This window comes from Hemibagrus wyckioides, linkage group LG04, assembly GCF_019097595.1.
Source record: "Hemibagrus wyckioides isolate EC202008001 linkage group LG04, SWU_Hwy_1.0, whole genome shotgun sequence".
In the NCBI taxonomy this organism is placed as follows: Eukaryota; Metazoa; Chordata; class Actinopteri; order Siluriformes; family Bagridae; genus Hemibagrus; species Hemibagrus wyckioides.
This window is the reverse complement of record NC_080713.1, coordinates 12,118,153-12,138,699: the sequence shown is the minus strand read 5'-3', so window position 1 is coordinate 12,138,699 and position 20,547 is coordinate 12,118,153. Positions and strand designations below refer to the sequence as shown.

Sequence of the window (20,547 nt, the reverse complement as noted above, 5' to 3'; positions counted from 1 at the left end):
TGTGCTGATGGAGGAAGCAAAATGGGTCATTTTTTTTTGCCTTTTTGTTTTTGAGTTCCTCTCCACTTAGATAGCAATAACCAATTAAATGGTTATCTCATTATATTTAAAAAAAGCTAAAGTAGAGTGGAGGCAAGACGGTACCATAGAGGGTTAAACTAGTGTTTGCTAAATTGCAGTTACAGGTGTAACTTGACCTTTTCCCTCTAATAAAGCAGTAAACTAATAAATTATATTGACAGTCATATGTTAAATATAATCTGGAGTTATTGAAATTTATTACTTTGTCCATTAAACTGATTTGAGACCAAACACACTGTGCCCTAAAACCTTCGTAGTTGACAGGACCCTCATGTAACATAAAAAAGGTAGGTAGGGAAGCATTAGAGATGGTAATACCAAGGGAAAAAAACTTTAATTCGGAAATTAGCACTATATACACAATGATATAGTGTTTTAACTTTGCCCTAACCAAAAAACATCATGTCATATGACTAGGAAGTGCTGTTTGCACTTCCTTTTCTGCAATCACATCGTCAGAGGGCTCTCAAAATTTGATGAATATTTCCATATTTACGCAAAACTACTTAAAATAAAAAATTATCTGAGGTAAGTTAACAACAGTGTTTGTTTTTTTTAATCATTTTAACAAGTTTACATATTTTTGTGTCTTCTGATCAGTGGTAAAATTGCCATTGCCATATGGCAACAACATGCGATATTTGAACTATGGTGCATTCATGAAATGAAAATGGCCTACATGGAACAAAAGGCACCAACAGAAGTATTCCACCAATTCCAAAATGTAAAGGCACCCTCCCTGAATCGGCTGGGCTATCAGAACCAGTGGAACACTTCAGCTGCTTCCTTCATATACATGTAATCGATAAAATTGTCAGCAGTCACCAAACCACTAAATGTAACATGAAGAAATAGAACAGTTCATTGGAATATGTTTCTACATGTCTGTCCATGGTGTTCCACAGACCCAGCTATACTGGTATCTGAAAACAAGAGTAAAGAATTTTGCAAACATGGCAGTGAATTGATGGGAGTCCGTCAAACGATTCCTCCACTTTGCCAACAAAAGTGTCCAATTGCCAGGTGGAGAAAAGTTGTTCAAAATAAGGCCACTCCTCAATTTCCTGACAACTAGCTTCAGCAGTATCTGAATGGATGAAATGTGTGTGGATGAGCAGATTATCCCATTCAAGAGCAAGAACCAGCTGAAGCAGTATATCCCAATGGCCGAAACCCCGGGGGTACAAGGTGTTCCTTTTGGGAGACCAGAATGGCATTGCATATAACTTTGATGTCTACACAAGGCCAATTCAGCCACCTAATGGATACCCTGACACTGGATTGGTGCACGTGGTAAAATTGTGTTGAAGCTTCCTCTATTGTACCCTAAAACATGTCACACAAAATCTCCTATGAAAACTGGCAGCCTGGATTTTCAAGTACTCCTTAAAAAAAAGAAGATCCACATTAAAGGAGCAGTTAGATAAAACCGTCTTGCAGGGTATACATTCATGGACGACCAAACCATGAAGAAGAAAGTTCGAGGCACACATTAGGAGAAGATTAGCATTCCTGATGGAGTGGGATTGAAATGTATGATATGAAAAGATCCACAATGAAAATACAAATTGGTTATACTTGCCGATGTTTTTCAGAAGTCATGAATTCCATTAAATAAAATGAAGAGATGCATAATCTTTTGTCTATAAATGATTGTTTTCTAAGAAAAACAACACATGATACTTTCCACTACTGCACAGTGTTCAAAGCTATTTATGCTATTTAAGCATAAATAGCTATACAGATATGGTGGACATACAATGTTTTTTTGTTTTAGTTTTTATAGGTTATGTTTCATTGTGGTATGAGCAAAGGAAAAAAAAACACTTGAGTGTGAACTTATAACCTGTCATGTGAGTCATAGATAATTTTAGATAAGCTGTTCTTGGCTACTCCATAGAATCACACTGCAGACACTCTTGAAAGATTCTAGCTTCTGGCTGAAGAGTTTACGAGAATGTTCTGGCTGTGTGGGGGAATCACATTTCTTTTATTATATCATGGAGCTGCTCTTCTCCCACCTTGTGACAGGTGAGGGGTTTTTTTTGTTTGTTTTTTTAACAGAAATTGTTATGGCAGTTTGCCTATAACATACTTAGGTGTGTCTACTTTGTAATTTTGTTAAATGGCTGTACAGCACAGGTTAACAGACTGGCATCTTTTTCTCTCCTAAGGTTATGGACAAAATAAGTAATGCTTGTATTGAAATTGATTTTTATTTTTCATTTTGCCCCAGCATATTTTAAATCCTAGAAACACACCAGGTTTGCATGTTTAAATATTGCATTTTCCTCAATCAATACAGGCTGAGAATATATGTATATAGCAGTGGTGGGTCATCATGGCCAGCAAGGCCTTCTCTGCTGGCCTAAACAGCAGTGATCTGAATCACTGACTTGCATTTTAATATATTTAATATATTTTTCTATGAATGTGTATTAAATTATTCCCAATAGTCCATTCTCTACATTTCATAGCTTTTCTCTTGGTTGTGCTGCTTCCAGTAATGTATATTTATAATAAGAGTATTTATCCAATCATATTTCAGCCAGTGGCTGACGTCATGTGTTCAGAATGTGTTCAGAATGTTCAATGCCTTCAGAATTAATAGTGCAGGCGTCCATAGCTTAAAATAAATGGCAATGAAATTGTTACATTAACCAATCAGATTTCAAGTTGACGTCACTGGAGCCATCTAGCAGGCGTACGATTACGTCAGCAATTTCCTGTCCTTTGATTGGATAATTGGAGTAGTCAGAGGCAGCGAACCGCACAAACTAAATAAAATATATATATTTTAACTCACAATGGCTGACAGAGGAGAAGAAATCGATTTGGTCGCAGACATCCTTACAAATACATTTTCAAGGCGGACTGTAATAAAATGTACTAATCCTTGTGAGGTGTGAAATATTGTAGCCTAATTTCTTTTTTACTTTGCTATTTAACGGTTGATTAGTATCTGTTGCCGTGGCGTCATAATGATGGTATAGAGGTGGACTAATTCAGGAAGGACAGCAGTGAAAGCCTAGGTATGAAATGCACGGCCCGCCACTGGTATATACACACACCTGTCTCTGGGGTGTACTCAGAATGGTGCAGTATAGACAAAACCTCCAGTAAACAGCACTTGATGGATTAATGGCCACACTGACTCATATGCAACAAACTGTCATGCACTGTGTATTCTGACACCTTTCTATCAGAACCAGCATTAACTTTTTAGCAGTTTGAGCAACAGTAACTTGTCTGTTGGATCGGAACACATGGGCCAGCCTTCACTCCCCATGTGCATCAGTGAGCCTTGGCCGCCCATGACCCTGTCGCCGGTTCACCACTGTTTCTTCCTTGGACCACTTTTGATAGATACTGACCACTGCAGACCGGGAACACCCCACAAGAGCTACAGTTTTCCTCTAGCCATCACAATTTGGTCCTCATCAAACTCATTCAAATCCTTATGCTTGCCCATTTTCCTGCTACACGTCAACTTTTAGAACAAAATGTTCACTTGCTGTCTAATATATCCCACCCACTAACAGGTGCCATGATGAGGAGATAATCAGTGTTATTCACTTCACCTGTCAGTGCTCATAATGTTATACCTGATCGCTGTACATGTACAATATGGCAAGGATTGATATTTTTTATGGTCCCACGCTTGAATAATTTCTTAGATATCTGTGTTTATTCATATGATTCTGTTAGTGAGATCTACTGCACGGGGGAGCTTTTAAGACAGGTACAGTTGGCCAAACTTTTTGACGACAACAAGGCCTTTGTAGATATGAAATTGAATGCAGCACCTGGTAAGAGCTCTGCACTGCTTTGCTATTTTGTCTTTGCTATTGCCTCGTTGTCTGCTTATCTCACTGTTGATTTTCACTCCATGCAGATATTGTTTTAGATGCCTTCTCCAACCTAACAAAAAGGTTTCCAAATGGAACTGTTCCTCCATCAGATCTACAAGTGTTTGTGAATACGTACTTTGCAAATAGTGGTAAAGAGTTTGAGCCGTGGAGTCCTCCAGACTGGCATGACAAGTAAGACCTCACTTTTACAATACAATACAAGTACAATAGATGCCATTTAATGTATGCATTCCACTGCTATGGTATATATTTGATTGCAGGCCAAAGTTGTTATCCAAGATCTCCGACCAAAATCTTCGCAGCTGGGCTGAGGAGTTGCACGGTTTGTGGAAATCACTTGGCCGAAAGGTCTGTCCTGTTAAGACTGAATAACCGCATGATCAAATGATCCTTGTTGGAACTCAATTTCTATTCTCTCTTACTCTATTTTCTCAGGTCAGTAACGATGTGAGAGACAATCCACAAATGTATTCTATGATATACTGCCCATATCCCGGGATTGTACCAGGTGGACGCTTCACTGAGTTTTACTACTGGTGAGGCAAGCATGAACACACATACATGCTCACACAAACACCCTTAGTGATCATGTTTTATTTATTTATCTGACAGGGATTCATATTGGGTGATAAATGGTCTCATATTATCTGAGATGGTGCAAACAGCCAAGGGAATGATTGAAAACTTCCTACACATGGTGAAGCGGTAAACTTCTTTTTAGATTTACAATATTACCCCCAGACTCTCAACCCCCACACATAGGATGAATAAAAAAGGGTTTAATTGACAGTGTTACTGAATCACATTAATATACAACATGAACCACTAATGCAGGTATGGTTTTGTACCAAATGGAGGGAGAATATACTATGAGCGACGCAGCCAGCCACCCTTCCTACCTCTAATGATGGAGAGTTACTATGAGGCCTCTAAGGACAAAGAATTTCTCAGGTAAATGTATTAATGCATTTAATTCTTACAATTGGTAATTCCTATTTTTAGACACTGTTATAATCCACATTTATCCTCATACAGTGTGTGTGGTGATGTTTGGTTTTTCAGGATGGCTTTACCACTGTTGGAAAATGAGTACCGTTTTTGGATGGAGAACCGCTCCGTTGCAGTGGAAGTGAACAGTGTCAAGCACATCATGAATCGTTATTATGTACAAGTTGGCCAGCCCAGGTAGGAGCTAATGAGGCTGTATTATTAAAAACAAATCACAAAGGATTCTTCTGATATTCTAAGATAGCAGGTAATGCACTGCTCTTCCTCTCAGGCCAGAATCATATGCACATGATGCAGAGCTGGCAGAGGGTTTACCTGCAGGTACATCTTCCAATATCAAGCACTTACTGCTTATGCAATAGAATAATTTGTTGCCTTTGTATGAGAACATCTGAACATAATTGGATAATACATTCATAATTAAATATATCGTTTGAATGCTTTTAGAAAGACAGTGAATTATGTTTGAGTGCTTGACTAATGCTATTTCTTTCTCAGAGGCTCAGGAGAAGCTGTGGACAGAACTGAAAGCAGCAGCTGAGTCTGGTTGGGATTTTTCCTCACGCTGGTACATTAACAACTTGGGCCAAAACAGTGGCTCATTTAGGGACACTAAGACGAGCTTCATCGTGCCTGTTGAACTCAATGCTCTCATTTGCCGTAATGAGCAAGTACTGGCCACCTTTCACAGAATTCTGGGTAAGCAAGAAGACATCGGCAAGCATTAGCAAATCTTTTTACAGCACAGCGATAGGGAATCACAACTATGCCGATATTCAGCGTGATAACAGTTGTGATATTTTTAAAAATTTGTTTAATGTAATTATTTTTTCAATTAGTTTTTGCTATAAAAAATTAATATAAGGTAACTGACATTTCAGACACAAGATGGACAATATTTAGTTTACATTTGCTCCATGAATGGAAACAGATCCCAAAGAAGCTACACTCACTGACAGCCTGGCTGCTAGCTTTAATGGATTGGACTAACTGTTGTATGAAATACTATTAATGGCAGGAATCTGCTACACATTTATTACATATTCATATGCTTAGGCCTAGCTCTCTAATTAAAAGATTACTGTATACATTTTCACCTGTAAGGTAACAGTGCTGATATATTGGGTGTGTTTTTGTATGCCTTTGTCTTCTCCCTGCAGGTAATGAGGAAAAAGCACGTGTATATGACACTGCAGTCTCTTCCAGGCTGAAGGCTATAGAGAGTGTTTTATGGGACACAAAGCAGGGAGCATGGTTTGATTATAATTTGTTGAGTAGCACTAGGAATTCAGCCTTTTATCCGACTAACCTAAGTCCTCTCTGGGCACATTGTTATTCTCAGCCTGAGATGGGACAGCAGGCACTACAGTATCTCAGAGTGAGTTGTGTTTTCCAAAGACTTTTTTCCTATTTCTGTAGTAGTTATTGTGTTTCGCAGAGCATGTCATTATAAATGCAAGTATACTCATTTTTTTAGTTTTTAGTTGTATGATTCATTTAATGTTCAACTGGATTGTATGAAATTACAATTCAAATGTTATGGGATTTACATATTCGAAGGTATTGCTTCTGAATCATAGTATGGCATAACTTCTTATGATCAATATTGCAGGTTAAATTGTTTAGATTATGCACACGAAAACCTGGTTTAGTTCAAGTAGACCAGTATAGCTTCACTGCAAAACTTGCCATAGTAAGTGACTGATCTTGGGTTCTGGAATTGAAAACTGTGGGTTTTCCCAAACATCATGCTAATAGATGGTTTTTCAGCTGGGAACAAGTTATAACTAAATAGTGCCATACAAAACACTCACCAGCTGATGGCACACTTTACACAGCATTGTTTCCCTCTCCCTTTCCTTCTCTGTACTGTTCTTCCTTCGGGAAAAAAAAGGTTGAATTGGGAAAAAAAAATCTCTCCAGTTTCCTTTTGTTCTCCCTTACTTGTTCTCTTTTCATATTCCTTTAATGTATGTCTTTATTTACTTTTCTTTACTCTTTCTTTATTAGTCTCAGTCTCAGTGTTCAGAGGTCGTTTTTAAAAGCACACTTAAGACTAGTCATACAGTCCCCTCCAGAATTATTGAAAAAATAAGGGCAATTCTTTTATTTTTGTTTACACCAAAGACAATTTCTAAAAACATGACACTTATATTTGCATATAGATCATAAACAACTTATGGCACCTTTTGGTGCCACCCAATTTCTTGAAAATGTTTTGGAACAAATAGCACTTAATGTCTGGTTGCATATTCTAGCTTGCTATAACTGCATCAGGCTGGCAACCCACTGAAACTGTTGAATTATTTTGTAAAGCTTTTTCAGGTACTGTTTTGCAACTTTCAGATTTTGTTTGTGTTGTGTCCCATAGAATAGGGTCCAGGTTTCCCCATGACCCTGTGAAGGATATGTGATACAGAAACTAGATGGATGGATTTTTTTTTTTAATTCATTCATCTTCAGTAACTGCTTTGTCCTGAGCAGGGTCACAGGGTATTTGGAACCTGCACACATATTCACACAGTTTCATACCTAGCGGCAATATAATGTAGCCAATCCACCTTCCTGCATGTTTTGGACAATTAGAGGAAATCAGAGAACCTGGAGGAAACACCAGGAGAACATGTGACACTCTGCATAGATGGTAACCTGAGCTCAGAAGTGACACACAGGACCCTGTAAGCTATGATGTGGCCACTGTATCACCCTGAAATGAAATGTTGGCTTAGTATTGTGTAGTTTAAATTCATGCTTGCATTTGAGTTTCACTGTATTATGTATCAAATATGATGTATTGTTACTAGAGCTGTGTTGTCAAGTGTATAGCTATGTATATTCTCATGATTGGGGACAAAAAACAACTAAACACATCATGTGAATCTGTAATTCAGTAATTCTATTGTATGTAGATGTTTTTAATTTAATGGTTCTGCCTGTCTGTATCTCTCTATGTATAGGGGAGTGGTGGTCTGGACTACCCCAATGGTGTTCCCACCTCTTTGAGTCAGAGTGGCCAGCAATGGGATATGCCTAATGCCTGGCCTCCACTCCAGCACATGCTCATAGAGGGTAGGAAAATATAAAGGATCAGATTTGCCTATATAAACAAAAGATGAATTTCTTAATTAATTATTATTAGGAAATATACGTATGTATGTAACTTGATATTTAAAATCTCCATCTTCTGTTGACTTTCTTAGGTCTGTCACAGCTTGACTTGATAGATGCCAAAGATCTTGCCTCTGATTTGGCTCAACGGTGGATTCAGTCAAATTGGCTGGCTTATGTTAAATATGACGCTATGTTTGAAAAGGTGCATTTCATGTTGTTTTTCCTATGAATATTTTAGTCATATGAATAAACAGATTACAATGATATTAATCACAGCCATATTGGAGTTAAAGTTTAACCTTTGAATCGAACAAAAGTGTTGAAACTGCAGTGTGAGCTCAAATATACGCTCTTCTTGCAGTATGATGTCAGTGGAGATGGCAAACCCGGAGGAGGTGGTGAATATGAAGTTCAGGTACTAATGCTGTAATCCTGTTTCCTTTCCTACATTTCTCCTTCTCTTTCTATGGTGCAGATAATGTAATCCCTTAAGAAATTATTGAAAGTGTGCTTTTCAAATTAATGAAATGATGAATCATTTAAAAAAGTAAAACCCTACATTAAATTGCATTAATAATAAGGATAAGCAAAGTTTTGTTTAAATTCAGGTCACTGAATGCAAGATGGTCAAGAAATAAAAATTTTGCTATAAATATATTATTAAAAATATGAATGAAATTATAATTTAGATGAATGTGCATCTATTAGAATTCTGCCAAACTTCCAAATTGCCTCTTTTCTGTTAAATTTTACACAGTCAGACGTGAACACTTACACCTGAGGCATGTTTTTGTTCTTACTTTTGCAGCTGGGGTTTGGATGGACCAATGGTGTTGCTCTACAGCTGCTGGACAAGTATGGGAATAGTCTGAGCTCTGGGGGAAGTGCCCTAGGTGCTGGCTTTCTGAATGGACTAATTTACCCAGTTGTATATACCATGGTTTACTATGCACCATTCTGATAATTATATTTGGAAAAAGGGCATCTTGAATAATAGAATTTTAGAATTCCATGCAAGTCAAAATGCAAAATGAAAGTCAATTTCAGTAACCCTACTGTATTAGGACTACAAGATATTTTTTTTTTTATAACTCATCTTATAGCAATTCAACTGTTCTGTGATCTAAATAAGTGTAAATACACTAAGTAAAATGGTCCCAGCTTTTGTGATACATCTTGTGGATACATTTAAAAAAAAGTTTTTGTTTTAACCCAGAAAGCATTTACACGGTTGTTTGTTCTTAGCTAGACATCGGTTAGGCATGTTGATTATTTTGTTTTCTTCACTTTGAAAGGTGTAGTGATCAGTTTATAATAATAAGTAAAAACGTTTAAGATAATAATAAGTAAAAGTTTAAGATACGTTTATTATGGCTGTAGGTGAAATTACACTGTGTCCATACCTTTGGCAGAAATAATGCTTTATGTGTAAGCCATAGATGTCACAGTTTTGACCAGTGCTGCCACATAAACATTTATGGTAGGCCAAAATGAAATGGGTCTAGCTGAGTCTATAAAACTCCAAAATATTGTTTATAGCGCAAGGGGTTCATGCCTAGTGATTCACATCTTAGTGAGAAAACTTGCCTGCATACAGCCACACAATAAAGCACATGCACTCACAAGATTGTATAATCACTGTTCACTTTATTAGGAACACCTGCACATTCTGCAGTTATCTTATCAGCCAATCATGCAGCAGCAGCAGCACAATTAAAAACTATTAAAAAATTAAAAACTATATGCAGATATAAGTCAACAGCTTCTGATCATTTTCAATCATTATAATGAAAAAAAATGTGATCTCTGTGCCTTTGATTGTAGCATGTTTGTTGGTTGGAGTAAGTCATTTTTTTCCAACCTTTTTCTTTGTTGTTTTTGTTTATTTCACAACAAAAGACAGTACTTTGTAGACAAAACAACAAATACAAGAACAAATGATGTGTACAGTGTGTGTGTTTGTTTGCTTAAGTGCACCAGGGTAATGGGTAGAGGGGTTGTTTTTGGAAAAGAGAAAGAAGGGAGCAAAGAGGGAGGATACAGAAGAAGGGCAAAAAATTTTTTAATTAAATTAAAAAAGAAAGGAAGTAAGGAGAGCAAGAGGGAGAAAAGAAAACAGGAAGAAAGAAGAAAATCAATCAATCAATCAATCAATCAATCAATCAATCAATCAATCAATCCCTACAGGTGAGGGCTGGCCCAATCGCTTGTTCCCCTCCTAAACAGCTCCCCAACCAGCCAGGAGGGAGCTTGTTTATTCGGGCAAAACAGTCATGAAATGCGGTGGTGGCCAACACTGAAACCCCTTCTGTCCCACCCATAGCGATACCCCAGGGTGCCCAAAGACAGGCCGGAATATCAACATCAACCCCCTCCAATCAGTTTAGGTGGGGGAGAGAAAAATAAATAAATTAATAAATTAAAAAAAAAATTCTAACCTTCAACTGTGCCCACGATAGCCTCCAGTTTTTCAGGAGTACAATCTGATGTTGTCTTTTGCAGTTGTAGCTGATCCGCCTCAATGTTTGATTTGTGTACATTCTGAGAGCAGATTTTCTGCTCACTACTGTAAAGAGTGCTTATATAAGTTACTATAGACTTCCTGCCACCTCTTTCTCTTCTCTTCAACAAGGCGTTTCAGCCTGCACACAATGTTTTTTGTTTTTCACACCATTTGGTGTAAATCCAAGAGACTGTTGCGATTGAAAATTCCAAGAGCTGAAAACGCAAACCAGCCCATCTGACACCAACAAGCATGCCATTGTTAAACTTTCTGATGTTTGATGTGTGCCTGAGCTATTGACCTTCATGTGCATGGTTTTATGCATTGTGCTGCCACCACATGATTGGCTGATTAGATAACTGCATAAATGAGCAGTTCTACAGTTGTTTTTGTACAGTTGCTCCAGTCAGTATATCTAAAATGCAAAGCTGCAATGCAATAAGCAGGCAATCTCTATTGCTTTTTTCTCTAGTAGGGACTATGCTTCGGTCAGTAAAGACTTTGTGGACTTGTGTTGTTGGCCCTCCTTGATCCCTTATGTGTTTTTCCATCTGTCTGTTTGTGCTATTGCTGCCATCTGAGTCTTTTTTCCACTGTTTGTATTAAAGTTGCATCCCATATTTATGCAATGTTCTATGAAGTTTGCAATACACATTCGCTTTTTGAATCAGAATGTCCACTTTATATTCAGCTGCTGGATGGTTGTGAGTTCAAATTCAAGCAATGCCAAGCAGCCACTGTTGGGTTTTTGATCAAGAACTGTACCCTTCATATGCTTATTGTATACAGTGAGGGAAAAAATTATTTGATCCCCTGCTGATTTTGTATGTTTGCCCACTGACAAAGAAATGATCAGTCTGTAATTTTAATGGTAGGTGTATTTGAACAGTGAGAGGCAGAATAACAACAAAAAAAATCCAGAAAAACGCATTTCAGAAAAGTTATACATTGATTTGCATTTTAATGAGTGAAATAAGTATTTGATCCCCTATCAATCAGAAAGATTTCTGGCTCCCAGGTGTCTTTTATACAGGTAAGGAGCTGAGATTACAGTAGGAGCACTCTCGGGGAGTGCCCTTAATCTCAGCTCATTAACTGTATGAAAGACACCTGTCCACAGAAGGAAGCAATCAATCAGATTCCAAACTCTCCATCATGGCCAAGACCAAAGACCTGTCCATGGATGTCAGGGACAAGATTGTAGACCTACACAAGGCTGGAATCAGCTACAAGACCATCGCCAAGCAGCTTGGTGAGAAGGTGACAACAGTTGGTGCGATTATTCCCAAATGGAAGAAACACAAAAGGACTGTCAGTCTTCCTCGGTCTGGGGCTCCATGCAAAATCTCACCTCATGGAGTTTCAATGATCATGAGAACGGCAAGGAATCAGCCCAGAATTACACTGGAGGATTTTGTCAATGATCTCAAGGCAGCTGGGACCATAGTCACCAAGAAAACAATTGGTAACACACTACGCCGTGAAAAACTGAAATCCAGTAGCGCCCGCAAGGTCCCCCTGCTAAAGAAAGCACATGTACAGGCTCATCTGAAGTTTGCCAGTGAACATCTGAATGATTCAGAGGAGAACTGGGTGAAAGTGTTGTGGTCAAATGAGACCAAAATCCAGCTCTTTGGCATCAACTCAACTCGCCGTGTTTGGAGGAGGAGGAATGCCCCAAGTACACCACTCCCAGGTGACAGGACAACTGCACCGCATCAAAGGGACGATGGACGGAGCCATGTACCGTTAAATCTTGGATGAGAACCTCCTTCCCTCAGCCAGATCATTGAAAATGGGTCGTGGATGGATATTCCAGCCTGACAATGACCCAAAACACATGGCCAAGGCAACAAAGGAGTGGTTCAAAAAGAAGCACATTAAGGTCCTGTAGTGGCCTAGCCAGTCTCCAGACCTTAATCCCATAGAAAATCTGTGGAGGGAGCTGAAGGGTCAGCCACAAAACCTTAATGACTTGGAGAGGATCTGCAAAGAGGAGTGGGCCCAAATTCCTTAAGATGTGAGATGTGTGCAAACCTGGTGGCCAACTACAAGAAATGTCTGACGTCTGTGATTGCCAACAAGGGTTTGCCACCAAGTACTAAGTCATGTTTTGCAAAGGGGTCAAATACTTATTTCACTCAATAAAATGCAAATCAATGTATAACTTTTTTGAAATGTGTTTTTCGGGATTTTTTGTTGTTATTCTGTCTCTCACTGTTCACATAAACCTACCATTAAAATTACAGACTGATCATTTCTTTGTCAGTGGGCAAACGTACAAAATCAACAGGGGATCAAATAATTTTTTCCCTCACTGTATGAATTGTTCATTGCTTTGGAGAAAATAGCCAACCAAATTCAGTATTCAGTATGCTTTTGAGTATGCATTTGAGTGGCCTCTTTAATGCTGTATAATGTTAATACATTGTGGGGTAGATCAATCCATGAAATGGACAAGTCATTTAATTAACTGTGTTGAGTGGATGATCCAGCATCAGTTTCACAAAAACAGACATAATGTCAGTGTGCAATATATTTACTGCTGCTCCTGAGCTGCACTCCCTCATTACACTCATGATCATCATAATGCTCTGATGGCAGGCTATCAGCACTCTCCTCCATGGTTGACTTGTTATTTCTATTTTAATGCAGTGAAAAGCAGCCACAGAGGGTTAAACAGGGTCTGTCTCTGTATTACTTAGTGACTATAATAAGCACCTTTGAATTCTGCATGTGCTATTGCATTGCTGCTAAAAGCCATTTGTCTCATGCTGGCTGCCAGCTCCATCACTCTTTGTTTCAATGTTTTAAAGGCATTCACTTTCCCATTCCAGGAGGATGAACCGCCAACTTTTTTGAACCGCCAAGGAAATTCATGCACATTTCCTGCATCCATGCAGGAGCTGGTAGCCTGATTATCTGACATGTGATTAGTAGGATTACTGGGTACATTAAAAGTATTAAGGAGTAAGTAGATTCCTCTGGAATTGATTTGTCACTGTTTATTGTCAGAATGTGTCTGTATTATTTGCAGTGGGTATTCTCCCACCCGATTGTGTGCATTGTTTATAGTTATGTCTAGGGATTTCATTCAAACATTCCCACCACTCCAGCTCCAGTGATCCCCCATGATGCAGCATGGTACAGAGGCAAGCCATGGCTAATAGGACATTGAGGAAATTGTCTTCTGGGGCAACTGAATCGGTGACAGGTTGCTTTCAGATTACACAATGGTATATGCTCTATGCTCTATAGACATTATAACAACTTGCATAACAGGGTATACCAACTTCTGTGTATGCATTTCCATATGCTTTAAGTATGATGTTTCCTCAACAATAACCAATGGGTTAGCAGTGAGCTAAAAAAATTCTCCTCAACCAAAATGTATAGAGCCTTCAGAACAGGGGACAAAGAGGAAATGAAGTGGTTCTAGAGAGAGCTTAAAGTGAAGAGTAAAACCAAGGATTATTATCTGGAGAAAAAATTGGAGCAGAAAAACGATGTGTGGAGATACCTGAAGGAAATTACTGGCTTCAACCTAATCAGCAAAAGGGCCCTACTCTCACCCCCTGCTTTGTCGACTTGCAGTTGGATTTAGAATCACTTCTACCCAAGAAAGGGTATTAGGCACCTTTATTACATCTGTCTTTTGTTACATAACTTTGTGAAACCCAGACATTTTTGCATTATTGGCATTAATGAAATAATATAGAAAATAAAGGATGAGCCAACACAGTACACCAATTTTCATGGAATTTTCATCCCTGAAATCCCATTCATTAGAACAAACATGATCAGGTGTTCTTGATTGTCACTACAAACCATTTCTAAGTTGCCCTGAATAGGTCTGCTAAATGTGATAAACAAAACATAATATAGACAGTATAACCCATATAAAAAAGATCAGTAATCCACACAAATTATTTAATTTGAAGTGGATGAGGGCAAGATTTACATTAGTTAATCTATTCATAAATGTACACATATTCAGGAGCACCAGGAGAATATGAAAGGTTTTTCTGCCTAAATGATTGGATATTCATGAATGCTTGATTTCTTATATAAATGTGCATGCAAATTTACAAATAAATCCATCCAAATTTGATAAATGAGGCCTAATATGAGAAATTAAAATGCATAATAATATGAAGTGCTGAAGCAAGTGTTATTCTACAAGCTCTCAAATAATGAGGAAGCTTTTTGAAGTGAAATGAAATTTGCACGGATTACCGTGAAAAGTACAAAGAGGGCTATTTTGGCAGCAACAGGCAATTCTCATTTATATATCATTGTATTAGTTATTTTTCATATTGCATTTCCCTCATGTGTTAATACAGAAGATAAAATATTAATGTGTCCAACATCTGAATAAAGATAACTTTCCTAAAGGACATAATAAATATTTTGAGTCTTTTTCAGTTTCTGTTGCAGAGCTCATACATTCATGATTTCCTTTAATAGTGTTACTAAAAATGTATAAAGTTCTTAAATTTGCACAAACGTCTGAATATAGAAAGTTCCTGATCCTTCTGATCCTCCTTTGGTACAGTGTAGTTTGTAAGCATAAATCATCCAAGCAAAATGTATAACAACATGATTTAGAATTTGCCCAATTTAGACTTTGAGGTTTGATGTTCAACTGCATGAATTTGCTTGACAAACTTAAGCCTAATATAAATATTTACACTAAACATTATTTCTGTATTAAAAAAAGAGTGCGAGGCAATGACACAAAGTAACTTGTGTATACACGTTATAAACATAATAATTTATTTGAACATTATATGTGTTAAAACTGAATTTTAAAGAAACTTTAGGGATTTTAAAGCAAGAAAACACAAGCAAACTAAACACAAGCAAAATTTTGGGTACCCTTCCATTAAAGAAAGAAAAACCAACAATGGTTACTGAAATATCTTGAAACTGACAAAAGTAACAATAAATAAAAATGTACTGAAAATTGACTAATGAAAATCAGACATTGATTTTGAATTGTGGTTCAAAAAGAATGATGGTGCCCCTTGAAAAGATTGAAAATAATTTGACCCCAGGGACATGTTAAACTAAAGTGTGTCCTGTAATTAGCATCAAAGGTGTCCTCAAATTTGTGTTTAGGCAGTCTGCCTATTTAGAAGGGGAAAAGTAGTCACTGTGCTCTTTGGTACCATGGTGTGCACCACATTGAACATGGACTACAGAAATCTAAGGAGAGAGTTGTCTCAGGAGATTAGAAGGAAAATTATTAGCATGTTAAAGGTAAAGCTATAAGACCATATCAAAGCAGTTTGATGTTCCTATTCAGAAGATTATTCAGAAGTTTATGGTCCATGGGACTGTAGCCAACCTCCCTGGACGTGGCCACAAGAGGAAAATTGATAACAAATTGAAGGGACAGATAATACGAATGGTAACCAAAGAGCCCAGTATAAGAGAACAGTATTTCTTATTGGTTTCTCATATAATTACATTGTATCTGTATAATTAATTGTTGAAATGGCAAATTAACAGATAGTAGGTAAATCTCAAGGTGCAGATTAAACTATTAAAAGTAGGAGGGAGTAATTATGATACACATTTAGGTATGTTAGATTGGATGGCCAAAGATAAGTAAACATCAGCACTGCAAAAACAAACTTTAACATCTCTTTGATTAAACCATCTAATTACTCCATAGTGCACAAACACATAACAAAGTTATTTGACATATATTCATTCATTCATTCGTTTGTTTGTTTGTTTGATGGCACAATGATGTAAACAATATAAAAGGTTACATAAACTGACTGAGATTATCTGAGGTCTCAAGTATTAATTTTTAAGTCATAGATTTAAAACTTAAATAAAAATAAAAAATAAGAATTATCTACAAAAATACATCACATGCCTTTATGTACTGAGGACAATATATAACACACATAATACGTAATACACTATATAGATATATCACTCCTAACCCAAATCCATGAGCCTTAAGGTGCCCATTAACCTGTTGCTGTGTCACCCTGGTTGTCCTTCCCTGAACTACTTGTAGTAAGTACTAACCATTGAAGGAATGCCTGCAAACCAAGAAAGCCCTCAAGACCTGCTTTTTGGATATGCTTTGAGCTGCTTGTCCAGCCATCACGATATGACCCTTGTCAAAGTTGCTCGGATCCTTATGCGTTTTCATTTTCCTGCTTCTAACATATCAACTTCGATAACTGACTGTTCACTTGCTGCCCAATATATCCCACCCCTTGACAGGTGCTGCTGTAAAGAGTTAATTATTGTTACTCACTTCACCTGTCATTGGTTTTGATGTTATGGCTGATTGGTGTAGGAATGTAGGGATCCAAACAGCAGATAGGCGTTTATAATTTCTGGGGAGAAATGTAGAAATAACTCTAAATATGCTAACTGAATTACATGTGGGGGACACAGGGACTACTGTCCATGTATTCTGAATGCATTGGTTTTTAAATTACTGAATGGATTGTATATTCAGCATCCTGCAATCAATACCTTTCCCAAGTATTCTACACTGCACCATTTTTAGTTAATGAGATGGCAGTGGTTGTTGCTTTTTTTTTTTTTTTAGAATCTTTTGTAAACTTGGTAACGTTTATTAGACAATGACAATTTTGTAATTTACACAGGCGACAAATTAATAGTATTGATCATTTCAAATGACATCAAAGTTACCATTGTTTCCTAGGGTTGATCCTTATTGTGTGTGTGTGTGTGTGTGTGTTGTTTTGCATGTTTGCCATATGTTCTTTTATTTTTTCTGGATTCTTGTACCACTATCTTAAAACATGCAGGTAGAATGTTCCATACTTGTCCAGTTCTTTTTTGGTACAGTACAACAGTTATTTATGAATTGGACCAGTCTTTTATCTGTCAGAGATTGGACCACTTGGTAACAGGTTTTCACCATGTCTGAATGGACTGGAGCCCATTCCTGCCATTATGTGCCTCACATACCCTACTGAGAAGTATGCAGCTTCAGGAGTTCTGTGGTGCTGATACATGTAACACCAAGTCTTAGAGTAAGAACCATATAAGGAAAAATGCAGGTTTCCAAACTGGTTGTGGAACCATGTATTAGAGGGTGAATTAAAATATTATCACACTGAACATAACAATTCAGTACATTTTAAAATATTTTTAAACAAAACATAAAATGAAATAAGTCATCAGTCATATTCAACATGCAATTTCTTTAGCACATTATTTCAAGTACATCCTAAAGAGTTCATACAAATGCACATTAAACATCAAAACTCATCAATAACTTCAGATGAAATACAGAGTCCAGCAAACTTAAACTCATGGACAGTTCTTACTTCTGGATGAAGCGGATGGTGAAAGCTCTAAGCGAAAACAGTGAAAATGTGTGGATACATTCCCTTTAATGTCCGTTGGAGTCCAAGGCTCTGGAACTTGTATCCAAACAGATAAAAAAAACTCTATGCACAAAAGAAAACCAATCCTCGTAATATCAACATCCTCAACATTTAAAAAAACAAAACGTAGAACAGTAATTCACTTACACTGAGTTTGCAGACAAAGTTTGAGCTCCTACATACAAACACACTTACTACTCTCATTCTTCAACTACTTCCTAGCGTTTAATTAGTTCCTGTGACATTTTGGTATATGTTAACTTTGTGTTAAAATATTTGGCAGTGGGTTGAACTAGATCCCTCGTTATATATGTAATACTGTCTATGTGAACAGTGGATAACTACCAGCATTTATTCAGTCCTCATTCAGAACTGCCACCAATCTTGTATGTTGTCAATTCATAGACAATGTAAAGTAGAACCCAAAACTGTTGGCATTAGGATATTTGAGCAATTATGATTTAAATATAGGCCTAAATGTTGATAAGAAGTTTCCTTTTATGCATCTTGTTTAGAGCACTGTGATTAGGCCTACAGAATACTGATGAGTTTTTGTTGAGTCATAGGATATATTAGTCTGATTACCATTTATAAGAAAAATAAATAGTGAGCTGCCAAGATTTAACACATGAGGACTTTCTATAATACTAGGTATTTGTCATTATTTTATTTATTAAATAGCAATTATTTATTAATTATTCATTTCAGTTGCACTCCCTGCCCTCCATACATTAATTAAAAATCCCAAGGGTAATAAAACTAAAATGAGATAATATTTGATAAGCAGTTGTACATAAATATTGTGTATTATACTGCACATAATATTTGTGTATTATACTGCACATATAAGCATTGACAATTTCAGGCTAGCATGAACACATAAAAGAGTATAATCACTTTCATACAGCAGTTAGTTAAAGTCTATTAATGGTACTGGACTTCTAACTGGATTTCAAAGAGTGCTGGTATTTAGTATAACAACAGTACATTTAAATACATTTTCCCCCAGGTAAATATAGCCTAATTGTTATATATTATATAATATATTGGCCAGTTTTACTTATCATAATTTATCAATCCATTATTTAGACAAAACCATTGGTTTATTGGTTTATTACAATGGACTTGGGAAGAAAAGCATAGAAATATAGTTCAGGAAAGTAAATATTCTACATGGCTAGAGAGTTTTTAAATAAACTAAAGAATAAATTACGACCATGGAAAGTAAAGGTATTGTGTTCAGGAACACTTAGGTGTAGTGTTACATTGAGTACATTGAGGGCAAACCCAAAGTGCCAGCAAAGTTCCAACATTGTAGATATTATAATACTATAATCAAATATAAAATATTACATATACATATACAAGAATTTTGATGAGATTTTCAGTAGACTCACTCTTTTTTCTGGTTGAATCTCAACTTATAATCTAGTACACTGTGTGGGTTCTACATTGCCTTTAAAGCATACTCTATGAAAAAATAAATTAAGTAAATTCATTTGACCATAATAACAGCTCCATGTTGTATGAATCAGTTAAGAATGATATTTGTTTCTGTTTTAAATATCTGGATCTAAGTGGAGAATATTTGTTACTCATTGCTACATGCCATAAATGTAAATGCACATTATAACAATGTACTTGTGTAGGCTATTCTTATACATATTTTCTGCAAAAACAATACACACAGTCTCTGCTCCTCTGAGGAGAGATATAATAACTCATTTACATTTTATACACTGAGGTATTTGAATAGGTTAAGGTATATTAGGTAATAGATCTCCATGAGAAAGGTAAAGTTTAGCTAATAGGAATCAATGTCAATTTTGTCAGTAATTAATCAGTAGTTCTAAAAGATCCATAGTTAGCTAGTCATTCTGTAAGCTCAGTAATGACTGCTTAGTTAAAACTGAACTCCTATGAACAAAAGTAATTAAATAGTAGTTCCAAGTAATTAACAGGAATAAGATAAGTATTAAGGAAGAACTACTCATTCATTTCTGCTATATGTTTTTGAACAGCATTGTAAAACCACCAGAGGATGGGTTGTGACATAACAGGTCTGTTATAGGCTGCACACGAGTAGAACCACAGAACAGTACACTGTTGTATAACCACAGTTACATACATAACCTTATGTTTTCAGAACACCATATACTAAAACATGTCACTTCACTCAACTGTAGAACTACAGTCACATACATTACATTGTGTTTTCAGAACTTCATTTAGTAGAACAAGTCAAAGATTAACAATGTTGTGGGGTTTCCTAGGCCACCGTAGCCAATTTTAAATTACTTCAGTTTTTTCACGAGAGAAGTATTTTTTAAATGAATTTACAACAGCATCATGTCATAGTTATATGTGGTTATTTGCACCTAAGAGACATCTATATTAATGTGTTGAGTTAATATGATTTTCATGTTAATATTATTAACATGCAGAAACATGACATTATTTTCCTCTGTTTTGTTGTTTCATAAATGTGTTTAGAGGAATTTGTGTAATTTGTGCTAAATTTGTGCTGTGTTTTCTGAGCTATTGTACACTGAATGCTCTTTTAGGAAGGAAAAAGAAACAC

At 36.6% G+C, this 20,547-nt stretch overlaps 1 protein-coding gene across 1 annotated transcript; it reads left to right on the top strand.

Annotated features, from left to right (window-relative positions):
* The first annotated feature begins 1,943 nt into the window (after positions 1-1,943).
* Positions 1,944-11,405, top strand: treh (trehalase (brush-border membrane glycoprotein)). The gene is made up of 15 exons (XM_058387160.1): positions 1,944-2,112; positions 3,790-3,890; positions 3,977-4,124; positions 4,214-4,301; positions 4,389-4,489; positions 4,566-4,658; positions 4,788-4,904; positions 5,016-5,138; positions 5,233-5,282; positions 5,460-5,660; positions 6,122-6,339; positions 7,919-8,030; positions 8,162-8,274; positions 8,434-8,487; positions 8,881-11,405. The coding sequence occupies exons 1-15, from the start codon at positions 2,039-2,041 to the stop codon at positions 9,031-9,033; spliced, it is 1,746 nt and encodes a 581-aa protein (XP_058243143.1). The 5' UTR covers positions 1,944-2,038; the 3' UTR covers positions 9,034-11,405.
* Positions 11,406-20,547: the final 9,142 nt, after the last annotated feature.